Here is a 22,747-nt window from a genome sequence, read left to right as displayed (position 1 = left end):
CATTTCTTCCCTTCACAGCCTGGCATGAAATAACATTTGAGAAGACATTAGGGCAAAAGTAACTAGTGAGCAATTTATAAGAGGTGCCGACACTCAGGTTTCTATTATTTGCCTAAACGCTCCTAATAGTTTTCAATTTAAAAAGGAAATGGAGCAGGGGAAAGGAAATAGGGGAGCTGTGTCAGCATGTGGGCTGAAAAATGGATTCAACTCTTTTCACAGTGGCAGCTGGGTGAAGGGGGAAAGAATTTGCCAAATGTTTTATTCAAAATATTATATGCAAAAATTAGTGGGTAAATTATTGGACAAATATATTTGCAAATGACTCCCCCAGCTTGAGCACAGGCCCAGCCTAGTAAGGCGAAGAGTGGTGCTGGAAACCCGCAACCTCAATGGATGCTGTGGTCAGAACTTCGGAGGCTCAGGCCATGAGTATGATCCTGGCCCTGATGGTGTCAATGGGAATTTTGCCTTTGACTCTAGTGAGGCCAGGATTCCACCTCTTATGTGGGTACAATGAACTTCTAACCAGAAAGGGCTCCTATCCTTTGCAGTCAGTGTGAAAATTCCTGTTGAATCCCTAGGCGTGGGATCGGGCCCAGTTTCCCTGAAAGGCCCAACCCAGACAGAAGGCCAGCCAACCAACCCCGAGCCCAGGGGGTTTGAGTCTGACATGACCCCAACTCTTACCCCTGAACAGGAGCCGCTGCCTCCTGCCCCGGGGGTCGTCTCTCTCCTCCTGCTGGGAATTTGTGCAGTGGCAGTCGCATGTGCCAGTGACCGTGGGTCCTGCTCCTGCCGGCCAGCTCTCCATGCTGCACCGCATGTGCTGTGGAGTGAGGGGCTCGGCTACTCCTCGACAGGTACGCAACTCCGGACAGCAGCATACTGCGCATATGCTGATCCCACAGGCAGGTGGAGAGACGGCCCCCTGACCCAAGCCTGAGAGGGTCTGTTTGTTTTCCCACCCGACCTGACCTGGACTCAACATTTCTAGTTGGGTTCCGTCAGGTTCAACTCGGGTAGCAGGGCTCTGGGTTCTGACACCAGCCCTTTGGACTTGATACAGCCCGCATTGAAGTCGATGGGAAAACTCCCCCTGGTTCCAATAGAGCTGGATTACGTCCTGATTTGCAGATTCTTTATGTGATGGCTGCTATTTTGGCCAACACAGCAGGGACTGAAAGTGAGGATCTCCAGAGCTACAAACATGAGCTACAATAGCTTGCGCTAAAGGACCAATTCTCTCCAGCTGTGGCTGCAACAGACTCACATGTCAGCAGATCAGGCACAGAAGGGGATCTATAACCGATACTCACCAGTGGGTTATACTTGTATGCTGTACCAGGGTGGCAGGATCAATTGCCTGAATTACTTGGGTTAGTCAGGGGAGTTTTCCTTTTCAATTCTACCTTAAAAAAAATCTTTTCTGGATGGTTTATGACTAATTTTCTCTGTAAAGCATTTTGCTATTTTGTGTATCAAGTACAGTATAAAAGACTAGGTATTTTTATGTTATATTGTATGCTAAGAGGCCAGGAGTCTATTGACTAATTTATATCTTCTCAAGTGAGACCTTACATTACAAGGATATGAAGGGAATTTCTCCGAAGCAGAGTGTGTGTGTGTGTTATATCATTGATACATACGCTAAATGCAGGCTCTGTTCTTTTAATCTTCCCTCATGCTGTAAATCAATTCCCCCAGCCCCAAAATCATGTCTTTCCCTTCTCTGAATTCTCTCCAATTTATCGATAAATTATATTAATTTGAGGATTTTATTCAACCTGTTCTTATTTTCCCACCTTTCTCCTGTGCTCTGCTCACCAGCTTGGGCCTGCACGGCAGCATTACAAAAGTTTCTCCACCCTTTTCTTCCCACTTTGATAAACAGGTTCCATGCTGGAAGTATTACTGTGTATGAGAAAATCAGAAACAAGCACCTCAGAGAAAAACACTGAGCGAGGGCATGGGCTTTTTACCAAAGCCTGATATGAATCGATAAAATCTTAGAAGTTATAATAAACCAGGTTGTATCCATGGAGAGAAAAATGGATTTCCCCACAGGATCTTTATTGTGTATACATATGCAAAATATACATACTATAATTGTAATGGGTCAATTTTCTCACACAAAAATACTCCATTAAGTAATACAACTTTCTGCTTATATAGTGCCTTCCATCTGAAGATCTCAGTGGCTTTTATAAAAATAAATTAAGCCCCATAGCACCCCTGTGAGATTGGTGAGGGATATACCAGGGTCTATTTAACCACCACTGAAATGCAGCTACCTCTTTGAAGTTGAGCTCAGCAATCCTTTAACAGTGTTCTTTATACTGTACAAAAGTTTAGGAAGTGAAGAATAATAATTGTATCCTATTGAAACTGCAGTGGGGTTTAGAAACCAGAAAATAATTACCTCAGGTGGAATAGGGTAATTACACTGCAGTTAATAAACCTATTCTTAAATCAAAGGGTGTTGGACCTCAGTTTTCTGTGTCCTTCAATAGACAGAGGGCGGCAAGAGGAGGGCGTTGGCTTCTTCAACCATGGGATGCTGTACTGGGAAGAAGGTCCTCTAGGAAGAAATGGGGTCCACCTGACCAAGAAGGGGGAAAGCATCTTCATGCACCAACTTGCCAACTTAGTGAGGAGGGCTTTAAACTAGGTTCACAGGGGGCAGATGACAAAAACCCACAGGTAAGTATAAAAATAGTGACTTTAATATCGGGTTAGATGTTATGGGGCTGGGGGAGATGTGGAAAATGACAATAGGGTCAAAGGAGCAACAAGAAGGTAATCGGGGTGGGGGAGAAATATGATTAACATTTTAAATGTCTATACATAAATGCAAGGAGAATTGGAAGTATTAGCACATAAGCTAAATTGTGATTTAATTGGCATCACAGAGACTTGGTGGGATAAGTCTCATGACTGGAATAGTAGTATAGAGGTCTATAGCTTGTTCAGAAAGGACAGGAAGGGAAAAAGGGTTGCATTATACATGAAGGATATATACACTTGTTCTGAGATCCAGAAGGAGGTGTGAGGCAGACCTGTTGAGAGTCTCTGTGTAAAGTCTCTGTGTTATGCCATGGTGGGAGGTCTACTACAGACCACCAAATCAGGAAGAGGAGGTGGATGAGGCATTTCTAAAACAAACAACAGAAATATCCAAAACACAGGACCTGGGAGTAATGGGGAACTTTCGAGACCCAGGCATCTGTTGGGAAAGTAATATGTCAAAACACAAAATTTCCAGGAAGTTCTTGGAATGTATTGGTGACAAATTTTTGGAAAGTTGAAAGTAGAAAGTGGAGGAAGTAACCAGGGGGACAGCCATTTTGCACTTGATTCTGACCAACAGGGAGGAATTGGTAGCGAATCTGAAGGTGAAAGGCAATCTGGGTGACAGTGACCATGAAATGTTAGATTTCATGATTTTAAGGAAAGAAAGCAATGAGAGCAGCAGAATAAGGATAATGGATTTCAAAAAAGTAGACTTTAATAAACTCAGAGAACTGGCAGGTAAGGTTCCATGGTAAGAAAAATCTAAGGGAAAAAGGAGTTCCGGAGAGCTGGCAGTTCCTCAAGGAGACAATATTAAAGGCACAACTGCAAACTATTCCAGTGCAAAGGAAAGATAGGAAGAATAGCAAGAGGTCAATATGGCTCCATCAGGAACTCCTTAATGACTTGAAAATCAAAAAGGAATCCTACAAGAAAAAGGAAACATGGTCAAATTGATGAGGTGGAGTACAAAAGAACAGCACAAGTATGTAGGAACAAAATCAAAAAGGCTAAGACCCAAAATGAGTTACACTTGGTAAGGGACACAAAAGTCAATAAGAAGAGATTCTTTAAATACATTAGGAGCAAGAGAAAGCCAAAGGAAAGTATGGGTCCTCTACTTAGAGGGGAAGGAGTGCTAATAATTGATAACATCAAAAAAGCTGAGGTGCTTAATGCCTATATTGCTTCAGTTTTCACTAAAAAGGTGAATGATAACCAGATACTTGACACAATTAATATTAACAACCAGAGGGAAGGAATGCAAGCCAAAATAGGGAAAGGACAAGTTAAAGAATATTTAGATAAGTTAGATGTACTGAAGTTGACAGGGCCTGATGAAATTCATCATAGGGTACTTAAGAAACTAGCTGAAGCAATCTCAGAGCCATTAGCAATTATCTTTGAGAACTCTTGGAGGACAGAAGACTGGAGAAGAGCAAACATAGTACCTATTTTTGAAAAGAGGAACAAGAAGGACCCAGGAATTATAGACCAGTCAGCCTAACTTCAGTACCTGGAAAGATACTGGAGAAAATTATTAAACAATCAGTTTGTAAGCACCTGGAGGATAATAGGGTTATAAGGAATACTTGGCATGGATTTGTCAAGAACAAATCATGCCAAACCAAACCAGCTTCTTTTCCTTCTTTGATAGGGTTACTGACCCAGTGGATGAGGGAGGCAGTAAATGTGATATACCTTAATTTTAGTAAGGTTTTCGACACAGTTCCACATGATATTCTCATAAACAAACTCAGAAAATACGGTCTAGATTAAATTATGATAAAGTGGGTGCACAACAGATTTAAAGACCATACTCAAAGAGTAGTTATGAATGGTTTACTGTCAAATTGGAAGGACATATCTCATGGGGTCCCGCAGAGTCCAGTATTATTCAATATTTTCATTAAAGACTTGGATAATAGAATAGAGAGGATGCCCATAAAATTTGCAGATGACATAAAGCTGGGAGGGGTTGCAAGCACTTTGGAGGACAGGCTTAAAATTCAAAACCTTGACAAATTGGATAGTTGATCTGAATTCAACAAGATGAAATTCAATAAAGACAAGTGCAAAGTTCTTCACTTAGGAAAGAAAAATCAAATGTACAACTACAAAATGGGCAATAACTTCTCTAGGTGGTAGTACTGCTGAAAAGGATCTGGAGGTTATAATTAGGGGTTTACTTAAATCACAGAGAAATCACACATTTTTCATGGGTTACTCACAGCGTAAATAGAAAATTTCGTGGATGTGTTCATACCATGCCACCCTTACTTCTGCACTGCTGCTGCTGGCAGTGCTGCCTTCAGAGCTGGGCTCCCAGCCAGCAGATGCTACTCTCCAGCCACCTAACTCTGAATGCAGAATGGAGAGTGGCGGCTGCTGGTCAGACACCCGTATTTGAAGGCAGCGCCACCGCCAGCAGGGGCGCTGCCTTCAGAGCTGGGTGCCTGGTCAGTAGCCACTGCTGTCTGGCCGCCCCGCGCTGAAGGCAGTGCATAAGTGAGGGTAGCAATACCACAACTCCCCTACAATAGGCTTACCATGCCTTTTTGGGTCAGGCGCCCCAGTCTGAGAAACGCTGTGTAGTATAGGGTAAAAGTACACAAAAGACCAGATTATAGTGAATAATCCCAACTATAAATATAAAATGATGGGGTCTAATTTAGCTGTTACCACTCAAGAAAGAAATCTTGGCATCATTGTGGATAGTTCTCTGAAAACATTCACTCAATGTGCAGCGGCAGTCAAAAAAGCGAACAGAATGTTGGGAATCATTAAGAAAGGGATAGATAATAAGACAGAAAATATCATATTGCCCTCTATATACATCCATGGTACACCCACATCTTGAATACTGCGTACAAATGTGATCGTCCCATCTCAAAAAAAGATATAGTGGAATTGGAAAAGGTTCAGAAAAGGGAAAGAAAAATGATTAGGGGTATGGAACGGCTGCCGTATGAGGTGAGATTAATAAAACCGGGATTTTTGAGTTTGGAAAAGAGAGGATAAGGGGGGATATGTGAGAAGTCTATAAAATCATGACTGGTGTGGAGAAAGTAAATAAGGAAGTGTTATTTACTCCTTCTTATAATACAAGAACTAGGGGCCACCAAATGAAATTAATAGGCAGCATGTTTAAAACAAACAAAAGGAAGTATTTTTTCACACAAAGCACAGTAAACCTTTGGAACTCCTTGCCAGAGGATGTTGTGAAGGCCAAGACTATAACAGGGTTAAAAAAGAATTAGATAAATTCATGGAGGATAGATCCATCAATGGCTATTAGCCAGGATGGGCAGGGATGGTGTCCCTAGCCTCTGTTTGCCAGAAGCAGGGAATGAGCGACAGGGGATGGATCACTTGATGATTACCTGTTCTGTTCATTCCCTCAGGATACTGGGCTAGATAGACCTTTGGTTGACCCAGTATGGCCGTTCTTATTTTCTTATGTTATTTCACAGGGAGTCCAGATTTCATGGTCTGTGACACGTTTTTCATGTCCGCTAATTTGGTAGGGCTCTAGTTATAGTTGACCACAAACTGAACATGAGTAAACAGTGTGATGCAGCTGCAATAAAGGCTAATATGATTCTGGGAAGTATTAACAGGAGTGTTGGATGTAAGACACGGGAGGTAATTGTCCTGCTCTACTTGGCAGTGTCAAGGCCCCAACTGGAGAGCTGTGTCCAATTCTGGGCACCACAATTTCGGAAAGATGTGGACAAACTGGAAAAAGTCCAGAGGAGACCAACAAAAATGATCAAGATTTAGCAAACTTGACCTATGAGGAAAGGTTAAAAAAACTGGGCATTGTTTAGTCTTGAGAAAAAAGACTGAGGGAGGGACCTGATAAGTCTTCCAATATGTTAAGGGCTGTTATAAAGAGGACTGTATCAATTGTTCTCCATGTCCACTGAAGGTAGGACAAAAAGTAACAGGCTTAATCTGCAGCAAGGGAGATTTAGGTTAGATATTAGGAAAAACTTTTGAATTATAAGCTCTGGAAAAGACGTTTAGGGGAGGTTGTAGAGTCCCCATCATTGGAAGCTTTTAAAAACAAGTTGGACAAACACCTGTTAGGAATGATCTAGGTTTACTTGGTTCTGCCACAGTGCAGGGGGCTGGACTTGACGACTTCTCGAGGTCCCTTCCAGCTCTACATTTCTATGATTCCATGACAGTGCAGTACTACCATTAATCCAACATCAATATCTAGGGGATTTAGGACAGTACAGAATGCCACTCCCTGAATTACTAACATAACTTCTTACAGCACCTTGGTGTTCTTTAGAGCTCTCTCACCCAAATACTGACCTAGCTGTCTTCTGTTCAGCTTCGGAGAAGGGATGGTATCTCATTATAAAGGAGAATGTCTGCAGGTTTTATAGTGTGCTGTGCTCTGTATTGTCAATCCCAAGTGTTCAAAAATCATAAGCCAGAATCCAAACATCGTGAGACTGGCTTAAAAATCATGAGATTTTTAAAATAATAATAAATCTGGGATCTTTTTATTTGACCTTCTGGTGTTTGAGCCTCTAGGCTTCATGATTTCCAGCCTTTCCCAGAAACCATCAGGGCTAGAAATTTACTTTAAAAAAAATGAAGGCTGAGATCCTAGGACTTCAGGAACTGGGCCAATATGTAAAACATCAAATACTATGAGACTTGCGATAAAATCGTGAGAGTTGGCCACACTGCTTCCTTACACATATCTCACAACACACTGTAGTTACAGCAATAGAAATGTTATAGTAAGATGTCAACAGAGTAGGTGGAGACAGTAAACAAGGAGAGATGCAAAGGTTTGGTCAGAGTATGAGCCAGATGTGGGGAACTGATTGACAACTCAAGAGTCTACAGGCAGCATAGTTTATGAGTTATGCTTTAAAAAAATTACTACAAGAAATGTCAGGTATGTCTATACACAGCTGCCAGGGACAACCCCACAGTAAAAGCAATGAGCCAGGTCCTCGGCTAGTCTAAATCAGCATAGCTCGGATGACTTCAGTCGTGCTATCCTGATTTATGCCTGCTGAAGGTCTGGTGCACTGTTGTCACATATGGGATATCTACATTTGGGGCCCAGAAAACAAAACTTAAAAAGAAAACTCAAAGTCACAAGGTGTAATTGGGTGCAACAGTCAACAGATCTTGCAATCAAGGTAGTTTTAGCCTACCAAATCTGCACTATTCGAAATCTGAGTTAGAGCCACTGTGTGTATTAGAGAAAGGCAGTGCCTGCTTGTCAGTGATCTGTGTAATATTCAATTGACTAAATTCAGACTGAGGTCAACTGAGTTGCATCTATAATACCAATTCTGAATTGAGCTCGCTATCTGGATGCCTAATATTTTGCACCCATAAGAAAGGTTACTGCGTGAGCATGCACTTCACTGCACATTTTAGGACTTACTAGCAAGAAAGAAATCTATCTTCCTTTTCAACATGACACTGTAAAGACCGTATTAGGAACTTGTTTGTCTTGAATTTTAAAAAAAAATCAGATAAATCAGGCTTGATTAATTAAGAAAAAAAATCCACCTCTTTTATTAGGTTGGAGACAACTGACACAAACTACTATTCACGAAAAAGCAAAGCCAGGAATAATGATAGTGTAAAGTCAGCCCTCGTGAATAATTCATTGGGTACAATTTCATGTTATTTTAAATGGTGCTGCTTCTCTTGCTGATAAGCAATAATTTTGTGTTCTTTCTTTGCTTTTTTTAACAAATCAATCAAAAGGATTCTCTTTTGTTAAATGTATTTGGAATCATTTCTGAAACAGCTTAATAGAGCTGTGATCACATACTGATTTATTTTTCATTCTCTATCCACTGTAGAAGAGGATGAGGGTTCCATTTCTGTCTTGTTTTTAGGAAATGAAATTTTTTTGAAGCTACTGATGTAGCATCCGACAAATCCTGCATCCCTTTGCATTATGTTGTCCCATAGCAACCATATATTATCAGTCAGAATGACCTTAACTTTATAATAAGAGAACATCAAGACAAGAAAGGACAAAAGTGCTGTAGGTCCTCCATGGGACAGCACACGAGGACCCTGATCCTGCAATCTGAACCACACCGGCAAGACGTGTGCCTATTCAGAGTCCCACTGAAGTCATGGAGGCTCTGCATTGAAAGGCTGGGGTCTGTCCATGTATCTCCTATATAGCAGGTGGGATCTGAACACAAAATGGCAGCTGCTTCTGCAGCAGAGAAGGGGAACTTTTCTCTGTCTATAGAGAAAAACAATCGTAACGGACATAAGCTAGGTAGACCACACTTTGCAAACCCCATACTCTTATTGCATATTAATTGTTTATTTATTATTATTATTATTATTTTATTTGTATTGTGGTAGCATCTAGGAGCTACAGAGAACAAAAAAACCAGCCCCCTAAAGAGCTTACAATCTATGTGTAAGACAAGGGACAACAGGTAGATACAATCAGTCAGATAGGAAAGCATAACTGTCTGTAGCTATCTGGAAGGGGTACCCAAAGGCTTATGTCTATGCTACCCTTTTTCTCTTTATCCCCACCTTTGCTATCACTATTTCAACTCCACCAGTGGTAGTAACAGTGACACCAGCTGCTGTGGTTCTAATGATCATATGATCTAATCCTAGTGACCCCATGGGGTGTTTAAGTTAACGCTCCTGGGATTGCTGCCACTCCAGCAGGAGAGTGAGTTTGTGGGGGGTGGGGGGGGGGGCGCGGAGGGTGAGAAAACCTGGATTTGTGCTGGAAATGGCCCAACTTGATGATCACTTTAGATAAGCTATTACCAGCAGGAGAGTGGGGTGGGAGGAGGTATTGTTTCATGGTCTCTGTGTATATAATGTCTTCTGCAGTTTCCACAGTATGCATCCGATGAAGTGAGCTGTAGCTCACGAAAGCTCATGCTCAAATAAATTGGTTAGTCTCTAAGGTGCCACAAGTACTCCTTTTCTTTTTGTGAATACAGACTAACACGGCTGTTACTCTGAAATGAGTTCAATGGCATTTTAGGGTGCACAAAGTAATGTAGATGTGGCCCCACAATGGCTAGTGAACATCAGTGATATTTGAAATGCTCTGGTTGCGTAGTGATTTCTTCTCCTGATCTCTTCCTGGTGTGAGTTATCTGAAAGTGAATATTACATCATATTTCTACTGCGGGTGGGAGCAGTAGAAATATGGGATCCTCACATGTTCTCCCTGGCTTATTCTCCCTTCTTTCCACGCTCAGGTCATGTGCTCAGGTAACTCCTCCTTTGCTGTGCAGAGCTGGACTTTATCAGCTCGCTGGAGAGGGCCATCTCGAAGACATGCTCAACCCCTGTCAGAGATGGAACAAGGATTCACTCTTCTCTGTCCTGAACTCGGATCCCATCATGGCAGTAACAACAGCCGGCTTCTCAGTGTATGAGAACTGATATTGCTAAGACATGTTGAACAGCCCTTGCTACCAAGACATTTCTTTGTGAAATGAGCTCTTCAAATCCAATTCATTTTAAAGCAAAATCCTTTTATGCACTAAGCCCATTCTGACCTGCTGGCTCAGATCCATGGATGTCTGAAAAAGAACAGACCTTCAGGTACATTTTCTACCTGACTCTATGCATTTCATTTCAGCAAGTGTCAATCTTAACAAGAAGAAGCTAGGTCTTGGGTCATACAGCACTATAAGACAGAGAATTGGCCAGACAGGGATGTTGACAAACTTGAGGTAGATCAGAAAACAGGAACAAAACTGATTAAGAGGCTGTGGAGGAGACTAACTCAGAAGAGGTTAAAATAATTAAATATGTATAGCATTGCTAATTGACAACTAAGGGAATAGGATACACGTCTGCATGTATTTGAAGGGTGCAAACTGAATGGGGGATATTTTTAGGGTGATACAAAGAGTTATAACTAAGAGCAATGGGATCAAATCATGGAAGTAAATGGCAGGCTGAATAATGGGAGAGAATTATTAACAATGAGCTCTATTACATGGGAATGGTCTCCCAGGGATAGTATTGAGAGCCGCACTGCTAATTGAGTCATTTCAATCTAGACTGGAAAAAGCATTCAGGAATGTACTATAGGAAACAATCTTGCTCTTGCAGGGGAATAGACTGGATGACTTAGCAGTCTTTTCCGTTCTAATTTCTATGGTCCATTTCATTCCTCCCTTCTGTGGATGGAAAGGATGAAATCCAAGTGGATTTGCTCCTGGGGAGCGTGGAAAGAGACAATACTACCTCTGTAGCACCATTCTCCCTTTTCCTGTCCCTCTATGGTGTTGAAAATCTACAGGGGATCAGGCAGACTAGAGCAGAAATAGGTGGTCTGCACACTTGATCCCCCCACCAAATTCATAGGATTCTTTGCCTAAGTTAATACTGACAGAGTCAATATTAACATAGGCATAGCCTCTCACAGTTTGTATGGCAACTTCCAACTTATCTGTATGTATATCTATTTATTCTTACTATATGTTCCATTCTACGCATCCAATGAAGTAGCCCATGAACGCTTATGCTCTGATAAATCTGTTAGTCTCTAAGGTGCCACAAGTCCTCCTGTTCTTGTTCCCTCCTACACTTTTTAGTCTCTGAATACAATTTTCCTCCTCAGGGATAAAACCATGCAGGGACTTACAGGGAAGTCCCCATTTTACTTTAAAGGTGAAATGAAGCATTTTTCCCTGCCGATACCTGAGTTCAGAAATCTGTGTTTCTCCTACAGAAGGTAGCATCACTAACACCTAAGCAGTAAACAAAGCTATATTCTTACACTTCTTTATGTGTGGTAAGATCATCATCCTTAACTGCAGTAGGGAAAACAGAATCCTTAACTCAAGTTCGCTGTTGAGCAAAAGCGGAACGAATTTTCAAATATTTTGTTTTCAAATATATTTATCATTTTCTTAAGTTTCTGAATATTAAAAGCAACCTTTGTCCTTTATTTGTTTCTATTTGCACTTGAATGTCACTGTTTTCAGAGATGGGCCTGAGGTGCAGTGTTTGGATGGGGACCTAAACTTTCCCAAATGTGACCACTTTGATTACAGTTTGACGTTTAGATCTGGTCATGAGTTTACACATTTAGTCCCAGCACCAGAGGGTTTATTTGTCATTTTTTTTTACTATGCCTGTTCTGACAAATGATCAACAATATTAGCTAACTAGAGTGATGCAAAACTGTGGCCGGATCTACACACAGTTTTTGTAGTTATATAATTATTTTGGTAAGGGGTATGATTTTTTTAATTATATAGTTATACCAGTACACCCCCTAGTATGGTCACAGTTTTATTGAGGTAAAAGTGCCTTTTACCAGTACAGTTTATTTCCCTTTATGTATGGGAATAAACTGTACTGACATTAGCACCATTATACTGATATAACTGCATATGCACTGGGGACTTTTACGTGTAGACAAGGTCTTTTTTTTCCCCCTAGCTTTTTAAATCTTGAGTTCGTGTGGCTTCAGATTCGAACAAACTCAAAATGCAACTTGGTCAAGACTGCCAAGTTTCCCCTTCTTTCACATTGAAACCCTGGGCTATGGTTGCTGAAAATAGGGCCCAAGTTAACAAACCTGAATCAATTTTTCAACGAGTTTTGGAGTTAAGAAAATCTGAATTCAAGTAAGTTTCGCATGAGCTGGAGTTTCATCACAAAGGTTTCCTTCAGCTTAGGTGCTGATCCTTCTGCCTAGCTGAAGCCTTTTCTTACACTTCTGAAAATAAAGCTCTGGGGTATGCTACGTTTCACATTTCCTAAGCAAGATCATAAAGCTAAAATGTTACTTGATATACATCTTCTCTTTCACACTGCTATTGACTGTATCAACTGCCAAATTCTGATCTCAGTTTGAGCCCAGATTTCAAAACCCAATCTAGTGTTTGGGTCTGGGGTTCCTGTTCAGCCCACTATATACTGGAATTGTGAAATTCAGATCTGTGGGATTCAACCACGCAGTTACAGAGTTTGGAGTACTTACCACTAAGCAGCAGATGAACAGGATAAGGCTCATATCCAAAGAAAAACAGATTTTTAAAAAACAAGGCTAGGTACATGGCTTCTAATCTAATCTATTCCTAGCTGTCTATCTCTAAGTATATCTAGAGAGCCCCAACACCACAGAGTTTAAGCATTTCTAAAGAGTTGGTAAAATTTTCAAAAGCACCTAACTGACATAGGGACAGATTTTTTAAAAGATATTTAGGTGCCCAAAGATGTAGATAGGAGCCTAGTGGGATTTTCAAAGCACCTAAACAGGTTTGATGCCTAACTCCCCATTCTCATTGAAAATCAATGGTATGCAGGTTCTTAAGTGCCTAAATCAGTTCTTGAAAATGGGATGGAGAAGCCTAAGTAACTTAGGGCTTTTGAAAAATTTACCCGGTATCTAATACTCTTCTGGGATATTGTTCATGGGACAGGTTTGTAGATGGCCTACCCAGTTTTGATGATTCCAGTATTTGACACGAATCAGCTTTGGTATCCTGCATATTTATAATGTAATTGTTACAAATCTGCTGCTGTATTTTACTAGTTTCCGTCTTCCCTGTTTAAAGTATGGATCAGAAATTAATTGCCCATCAATATTCTTGATTGTAGTTAGAGGTCAGTTTTTTTTTAATCTTAATATGACTGGAAAGATCCATGGAGACATATTGCAAACTTCCCCTTTTTTTCTGTTATTCTCCTTAGCAATTATTAAGATCAATTCCATGAGATAACAGATGATAATGTCCCATCTTTCATCGAAGCATGAAATTGCTGTTTAGGGCTCTTTTGGCCAGTTCATCTTTATTTCATATAGATAACTGAAAAGACCTCCTAGTTTGCTTTTAAGATCAAAGTGATTGTCAGCCTCTCTCTCTCGCTTTCTCTTTTTCACACACACACAAAATTGAATTGAGAAATCAACTTATAACATTTTTCCATGAATGTCCCCCACTGTGAAGAGCACTAAACTTTCTTAATGCTTCATTTTTAGCAGGAAAGATGACAAAAAAGTTTCTACATGTATTTAAACTGTTAAGGTTTATCAAACACAATGGGAAAATAGTGTTTAAATACCAGTTTCATCTTGTTTGTATCGATTCTGAGGGCTTGTCTACATTTACCAGGGGATCAACGAGCAGTGATCAATGCATCAGCAGTCGATTTAGCAGGTCCAGTGAAGACCTGCTAAATTGACCACAGCTCACTTTCCTGTCGACTCCTGTACTCCACCGGATCGAGAAGAGTAAGGGGAGTCAATGAGAGAGTGTCTCCCGTCGACTTCGCATAGTGTGGACCCCGCGGTAAGTAGATCTAAGCTACGTCAACTTGAGTTACGCTATTCACGTAACTCAAATTGTGTAGCTTAGATTGACTTTTCACTGTAGTGTGGACAAGGCCTAAGATTTTTTTTTCATGAAAGAGGAACTTTAGCAATAACAGATCATCCATGGAGCAAGTGACGGGTATTCTTTATCATGTCCAGTACTTTTAGGTACTGAGCAAGTGTATGTGTAACCCCTGGAGAGTGTGTGGTTCAGATTCTGCTCTGTGCTAATCCACAGAGGATACGAATTGTAGCAGCTCACAACTACAAAGCCTTGTCTCTTTAACTCAAGCTGTAGCAGCCTATGCTTTTAGCTCTGAACGTTCCTGGTTCACTCCCTGGTCTATAAGCTAAGTGGGTGGCCATCACACGCACATGTATTTGTTAATGTCCACAAAAGAAAACTATCTGTGGTTGAATAACAGTGTGAATGTTCTCTGATGTTGTCTTATAGCAAATGTTACAAAACCACAAGGCTCTCTTCTCTTGTCCCTTCTGCAGGACACAAAAATATAACAATTGTTTGCTCTTCATAATCGGCAAATTATGCCTAAGAAGCAGAATTGTACAGACCGCAGGGAAAGAGGCACACCACCCTTATGGTGCAAACAGGAGGCATTCTATTTAGGGCATACCACAGGTATGCCCTAAATAGAAAGGAGGAATATAAATGCACAGAAGCACTCCCACGAGAAACCAATCATTGGGAGGGAGGGATAGCTCAGTGGTTTGAGCATTGGCCTGCTAAACCCAGGGTTGTGAGTTCAATCCTTCAGGGGGCCTTTTAGGGATCTGGGGCAAAAATTGGGTATTGGTCCTGCTTTGAGCAGGGGGTTGTTGGACTAGATGACCTCCTGAGGTCCCTTCCAACCCTGATATTTTATGATAACTTGATTGCAATAAACCAGAAAGCATCATTTAACAGTGACTTCCCTTTCCCCCTTAATTAAACTATCACCTTCTGAAAAGAAATGGATCTTCTTTCTTCCAAACCTTGATTTGCCATGAACCCCCTTTGGACTGATGTTTGGAAAAGTTCCTCATGTTGGAGTGCTCATTCATCTCCTGCAGGGGATGCTCTATCTATAGGCAAACTAGGCAGCTGTATAGGTTCTGCCTAGGGCAGCGGGGGTGGCTGAGCCAAACCTCAGTGGTGCTGCAGCCCAATGCCCCAGGTTGGTGAGGTGCACACACACATACCCGGAGGGCGAGTCCCCCTGTTCTAGGGGGCGTGGCACTCTGAAGTATTGCTTAGGGCTGCAGATGGTCTTGAGTCGCCTTCTCTCTTTTTTTCTTCCTGGGTTGCTTTCCTGCCTCCCTTGCTCTCATACTTCCCACAGCGGTGCTGCTGGCTTGGCAGAGGGGAGACCCAATGAACGGTTCCCCCATTGGGCCAGTTTGGCATTACCCTCCCATTTTACGTCTCGAATGAAACATTCAATTTAGCATTGTTTTACACTTGCCTCTAGAATACGAATATCATTTTACACTCCAAATAAACTAACACTAGTGTTGAAAATGTGGCCTCATTCTTCCTCTGCCCTACAATTGTGAAAGCATGATGACTGTGGAGGTACAGGGAGAAGGGCGGAGAGGAACAAGCCCTATTGCTCTTTGGCAAAGGTGCCATCTACATTCCCCTTTGCCCTTCCCTCCCAGCACAGTGCAATGTGCAGGTGGTGGATTGCACAGCTCTAGCACAAAGATATAGGACAAGACCAAAAAAATGTCAAAATACTCAAGGGATAAGGATGACATTTTATTGCCATCACAGCAATTTTTATGTGGCCCAGATATGTAGTAAGAGTTGGACAGTAAGGATTAAAGTGACAGGTGCCAAGAAGGCTAACGGCATTTTGAGCTGTATAAGTAGGGGCATTGCCAGCAGATCGAGGGAAGTGATCATTCCCCTCTATTTGACATTAATGAGGCCTCATCTGGAGTACTGTGTCCAGTTTGGGGCTCCACACTACAAGAAGGATGTGGAAAAATTGGAAAGAGTCCAGCGGAGGGCAACAAAAATGATTAGGGGACTGGAGCACATGACTTATGAGGAGAGGTTGAGGGAACTGGGATTATTTAGTCTGCGGAAGAGAAGAATGAGGGGGGATTTGATAGCTGCTTTCAACTACCTGAAAGGGGTTCCAAAGAGGATGGATCTAAACTATTCTCAGTGGTAGCAGCTGACAGAACGAGGAGTAATGGTCTCAAGTTGCAATGGGAGAGGTTTAGGTGGGATATTAGGAAAAAGTTTTTCACTAGGAGGATGGTAAAGCACTGGAATGCATTACCTAGGGAGGTGGTGGAATCTCCTTCCTTAGAGGTTTTTAAGGTCAGGCTTGACAAAGCCCTGGCTGGGATGATTTAGTTGGGAATTAGGTCCTGCTTTGAGCAGAGGGTTGGACTAGATGACCTCTTAAGGTCCCTTCCAACCCTGATATTCTGTGATTCTATGATTAGCCCATACCCACTCCAGAAGAACTCAACAAGGCTGCGGGACGTTGGGCCGGACAGCATGTGCATGTGGTTTGTCAAAAGATGAATCCCAGGGTCACAGAAAGATTAGTGAACCTGGCCATCTCTAGATAATGTTTTGCACAATGCTAGTCTACAGCATAATGTGAATTTGTTCCAGATAATTTAGCCACCCTTTCTTGAATATGCATTTGATACCATCTGCCTCCTCCTGAAAAATTGCTCATCAAGTACTAAACTTATATATTCTGAGTTGACAGTCTGTATTTGATACAGTTCTGTCGTGGTTGTCTTTCTAGTTTTCTGAGTTGAAGTAAAAGTGAGTTGGACAAACCATTTTGTTAAACCAGGGTAAAACTGGTGAGAATAAGGCCATTACATTAATATTGTGCTACACTAATGAATAAGTTTCAGAGTAGCAGCCGTGTTAGTCTGTATTCGCAAAAAGAAAAGGAGTATTGTGGCATCTTAGAGACTAGCAAATTCAATTGAGCATAAGCATCCGATGAAGTGAGCTGTAGCTCACGAAAGCTTATGCTCAAATAAATTTGTTAGTCTCTAAGGTGCCACAAGTACTCCTTTTTTTTTTACTAATGAATAAACATAACAATTTATTTCAGAAGATCCTGGAGGGAAAAAGGGTAGATTAACTGACTTTAGGTCTTTTCTATCTTTATTTTCTGCAATTCTCTGTGGATTTTATTATCTCTAGAGATGGTTGATTTTTTTTTCTCCACAAAACAGTTTTCCATTTGAAAATATCATTTTGTCAAAATCAAAATATTTTATGGGAATGTGCTGATTTCAACAAATTTGACAGTTTCTAAATGATTTCTTTCAATTTTCTTGTTTCATACCAATAATGTTGCCATATTTTACTCCGATAATGTCAAAACATTTTGTTTTAATAGTGTTGAAACATTTTGCTTTGAGTTTATTGTTTCATGCACACTACATTACAATATTTCAGCATTATGGAAATGAAACCTTTCACAAAGTCATTTTGACGTTTTTGAATCAAAATATTTTGGAATTTCCATTTTGCTAAATATTTCAAGATTTCAACTTTTCATCAAGATTCGGGATGCAAACAAATTTTGAAATGTCAGAATTTCCTATGGGATGGAAATTCTGTTTTCCTACAAGCAATTTATCACTACTGAAAACTCACAGCCACTCAGTAACATCATTTTCTACATTTTTTCCTCTTTCTTCTTCCTTCTAGCTAGGAATTTGCCCTTGGTGCTAAAACATAACTCAGACACAGCACTCAACTGCAATTCTCTTTGGTTTCCCCTGTAATCTGAAAAAGCAGAAAAAAAATGCCAGAATTCAGGAAAAGAGAACCAATTTGCTGCACCTTTTGTTTTGTTTGTAGAGCTGCTGTATTATCTCAATGGCAGTTATCCCACAATCATATTGTGTTTTTTTACGAGTTTTGCCTGAAAACAGCACAAGCATGGAAAATTCTATTTATAAGCCATATGACTTTACATTGAAATGAAGGGAAAAACAGAATGAGTTTTGGATGCACGGAGCTATGTATCTCACCAAATTCAATAAGACATTACTAGAGTTATTTTTATTGCTGGTATTATTATTTATTATTTGCTTAGCTTTTACAATTCTCCACAGTAGCAGCCAGATTCCATGTTAATAACCAAGAGATTTGCACTTATTCATAGGTCTGCTGCTAGAGTGAAACCTACCCCTACCACCTTTGAAACCTTATACTTCATGATCCTTGCTACCTCTGGGAAATGGCTGGGAAAAGAGCACAACCTTGTAAGTACAGAACAAAATGTAGTTTCACAAATGGCAAATAATCCTCCCTATCCACGGGTTTGCAGATATGCTCATGCAAGAAGGGACTCAAATCTTCAGGGAGAACGTGTCCAGATAAGGCTGCTTTTGGCTTAGTAGCTTCTCTTGAGCACACCTATAGCAGTGAATTCAGTCTGGGGGGCTCCTTAGGACCAGTAAAATCTAATGACAAATTGGAGATAATTTAAACTGGGAGAATTCAGAGGAAAAAAAATTAAAATAATGAGTCTGGAGGAATGGACCTAGGAGGATAAATTAAATACATTTATTTCTTGGATTTGTGCTGACTATGGAGAAATGTGAAGTGCAAAAGAATAAAATCCCAGTTAAAGGATTTTACTCATATGAAATTCAAAAGGATCTGGAGGAAGGACTTTTCAAATTCCCACCCTCCCCATACAAGGGAGCAAAGTCACCAATACAACTTGAGCATGTCCAGCAACTGTTGGGCTGGAGGGGGCAGTGGGCATGTTCCACTACACCCCTCCTACTCCTATGTTTATTTTGGCTATGCATGGACCTAATGGCTTTGTTTATGGTACTTTTGGCTCTACTGTGCCTGTTTAAGTGGAGCCAGGATTGGGTCCCAAGGAAGCAGAAGGGTTATTCAGGGTGGCACTATGGGTATGAATGAGATGAAGTTATAAATGGGGAAATGTATGCTGAATATTAGGAAAAGCTTCTTGATGATGAGATTGTTTCACTTGTGGAGCAGTCTCCCAAAGGAAGTGATTGAAGCCACATTACTCAGGACACCAATAACTAGACTTTTTCAAAGAAACACCTTCATGTTTTCTCCTTTGAGGCCTCGCATGCTCAGGAAGAACTCCCCTAAACACCTGCAAAGCTCCCTCATTGTCCTGCGTCAAGGCCCTTAAAATTCTCCTCGCTAGGATTCCTACAAAAAAACCTGATATTGGTTAGACAGTTGGTGCACTGAGACCATTGCCTAACGGGCTAACCAGTATTATCTCATTGTTTCCTAGTGATCCCCCATCTGACTGTTGTATCTCCTTCTCATCTCTTTTACTTCATCTGTAAGCTCTTCAAGGCAGGGACCATCTTTTTGTTCTATGTTTGTACAGCGCCTACCACCATGGGGGTCCTGGTCCATGACTGGAGCTCTTAGTTGCCATCACAATACAAACAACAACAATAATAGTAGGTTGGTCAAAGTAGTAGGAAATATAGGTGGGAAACGATACTGCATTGACAAAAGGTGGAAAAGACTTTTAGGCCAACTCTGTCTCTAACTTCTGTGATTCTAATGCTGATTTCTCATGCTGTCCCTTTCAATAGGAGGCAACAAGTACGTGGAATTATGTGTTAGTCTATAGGATGTAGAATTTGTAGTTTGAAAGGACCTGGTGGGAAATCCTATCTCCAGCCTGCTGTTCTGCAATATGCACAATTGTCCCTGTTGAATCTGGCTAATGTAATTGCTGAAAGGAACAAGACGGAAAAGCCTGGATTAATTATACATTTCTCTCACCTCCAAGTTTTCCCTCTTATATCTAAAGTCTATCTACTGCTCCACACTTCTGAGTGAGAATGATGTTTAATGCAGTATCTGGGATGGTGACATTCTCATAAATATCATAAGGTGCCCAGAAACGAGGTAATCACTCCTGTGCAAACAAACAAAGTAAGGCCATGTATGCAATGCTTTTATCCACCTGCTGAACATGTCTTTGTAGTATATGCTCTCAGGTTGAGTACATCCCCTGTTTAGAAGCTAACAGAACTGAACATCCAAGCATCTCCTCACTGAATATTTCCTGTGTTTAGATGCGAGCAGAATAGAAAGCCTTAGGTTTCTGGGCTTACTTAGAGTGGAAGACAAATGGGCTGAGATTTGTTTTCACCTGCCAGTCTTAAATTAGACCTAAGACTAAATGGCTCCAGCTCTAAAAATAATAAACAAACAAACAAATAGATAAATAAAAGAGCTAATATTTTTCTTACTGATAATTAAAAAGGAACACCTATTAGGAGAAATAAAATTAGCTAGATTTGCATTTCCTCCCATGAATAAAGAGAAAACAGTATATTTATATATATTTATAAATTTAGCTATATTTCTACTGTCAATACATTTTTTGTGCACCTGCTCGAAGTTTAAATATTTAACGCTTGTTTTCTCTCATTACTGTATATTTTTCTATGTTGGAGTAAAGGGATTCTTTAGTACTGTGGACTGGGTAAATAATACATTCCTTATTCATGAAGAATACTTCAGGAAAATAAAATAAAATAATGAAATTAAAGGGCATCTTACCTCTGGTCATCACAATTCCTGCAAGGGTTTTGTGGCGTGCGTGCATGGAGGTGAAATTGTCTGTCAACTCTTGAAACTTCTGTGTAACCATTTGATATATGGAATCAGCAAACTCCTGAAAGACACAATCAGAAGGAATTTTTCACTTTCTTTGATTGAAGCACTTGGGTGTGTCTGAAGATTAATAACCAGCCTTCTGCCTTTGAGATCTCGCTTTTAGAATTAAGCTCCACCTACTTCAGCAAAAAAATAAAACGAACGGACAGTGGTTCTCAACCAGGAGTCCAAAAAGAAAAGAAGTACTTGTGGCACCTTAGAGACTAACCAATTTATTTGAGCATAAGCTTTCGTGAGCTACAGCTCACTTCATCGGATGCATACTGTAGCTCACGAAAGCTTATGCTCAAATAAATTGGTTAGTCTCTAAGGTGCCACAAGTACTCCTTTTCTTTTTGCGAATACAGACTAACACGGCTGTTACTCTGAAATCAACCAGGAGTCCGGGGCCTTCTTGGGGGGCTGCGAGCAGGCTTCAGGGTGTCCGCTGAATAGGGCCAGCATTAGATTCACTGGGGCCCAGGGCAGAAAGCTGAAGCCCCGCCGCCCCAAGCCCCGCTGCCTGGGGCTGAATCCCAGGGCCCTGAACCTCATAACTCGGGGTTGAAGCCAAAGCCTGAGCAATGTAGCTTCATGGGGGCCCCCTGTGACGTGGGGCCCCAGGCAACTGCCCTGTTTGCTATCTTCTAATGCTGGCTCTGGCTTTTCTATGCAGAAAACCAGTTGTTGTGGCACAGGTGGGCTGTGGAATTTTTATAGCATGTTGGGGAGCCTCAGAAAGAAAAAGTTTGAGACCCCCTGCCCTAGGAGAAACAACGAGGAGTCCTTGTGGCACCTTAGAGACTAACAAATTTATTTGGGCATAAGCTTTCATGGGTTAGAACCCACTCCCTGCATCTGATGAAGTGGGTTTTAGCCCACGAAAGCTTGTGCCCAAATAAATTTGTTAGTCTCTAAGGTGCCACAAGGATTCCTCATTGTTTTTGCTGATACAGACTAACACGGCTACCAGTCTGAAACCTGCCTTAGGAGACGATCAATATCATAAATGGCTACCCGCTGCCTCTAAGGGTACATCTGCACTGCAACAAAAGACACACGGCATGGCAGAGGCTGGCCCAGGGGTCTGGCTAAGGGGTTAAAAATTCCAGCGCACATGTTTGGGCTCAAGCTGGAGCCTGGACTCTGAAACCCCATGAGGGGAGTGGGCCTTAGAACCTGGGCTTGGGGATGTCTACACTGCTATTTTTAGCCCGGCAGCCTGAGCCCTATGAGCTGAAGTCAATTGACCTGAGCTCAGAGTCTTGATGCCACTGTCTTTTTTTATCGCATTGTTGACATATCCTGAGAAGGTTGATGTTAGGAGCTGACCCAAAACCCAGTGAATCAATAGGAAGGCTCACTTTGACTAGGCTTTGAATCAAATTCTTAGCGCTCAAGAAAAAGACCTAGAATTTGACAAATTTTGTTTCTGGTCATTGGTCCAGGGCTAGTTCATAGAAAAATTTACCAGTCTTGAAAGCATTTTACTTGTCTGAAAAAGTGTTTCTTTGCCCCAGCAAGTCATTTACTGGGCTGAACAGTGGGGGAGTCACCTAATTTTCTCAGTGATTTTTTTCAGTATTTTTGTTGTTCATGAATGTTAATTTAGCAAAGCTTTCAATCGCCTTCATGAAACTTAAAGAAAAGTTACTTTGTCCCTTGGCTGGGTCCTAGCCAAGCAAAGTCTGAGATGCCCTTTGAGTTCTGTGTTGCAGCTGAGGTGCCACAAGAAGCTCCTTATTCCACATTTAAGAAGAGCCTTTAATGGCCCAGTGAAGCTAAGAGAGCAGAAATGATGGACTCCAGGGTTATCGCCAACTCTTTTAGAAACATATCATAAGATTTCTAATTTCCACATAGACAGCCACCAGAAACAGCTGGAGGGACCTCTTCTTATGTTTCACATAAAGGGTGGTACCTGCAAAAGAGCAGTAACCCCTGCCCTGCACCAC

At 41.2% G+C, this 22,747-nt stretch overlaps 1 protein-coding gene across 2 annotated transcripts in view; it reads right to left on the bottom strand.

Moving 5' to 3' along the window:
* Positions 1-22,747, bottom strand: part of ADARB2 (adenosine deaminase RNA specific B2 (inactive)) — a 427,219-nt gene that overhangs the window by 64,393 nt on the left and 340,079 nt on the right. For both annotated transcript variants that reach the window (XM_007054124.3, XM_037891015.2), the window contains one exon: positions 20,697-20,811. In XM_007054124.3, the coding sequence (XP_007054186.2) occupies positions 20,697-20,811 (115 nt within the window). The remainder of the gene's footprint in view (positions 1-20,696; positions 20,812-22,747) is intronic.

The sequence above is a fragment of the Chelonia mydas genome, chromosome 2 (genome assembly GCF_015237465.2).
Source record: "Chelonia mydas isolate rCheMyd1 chromosome 2, rCheMyd1.pri.v2, whole genome shotgun sequence".
Classification (NCBI taxonomy): Eukaryota; Metazoa; Chordata; order Testudines; family Cheloniidae; genus Chelonia; species Chelonia mydas.
This window is presented reverse-complemented; position numbering and strand designations above follow the sequence as displayed.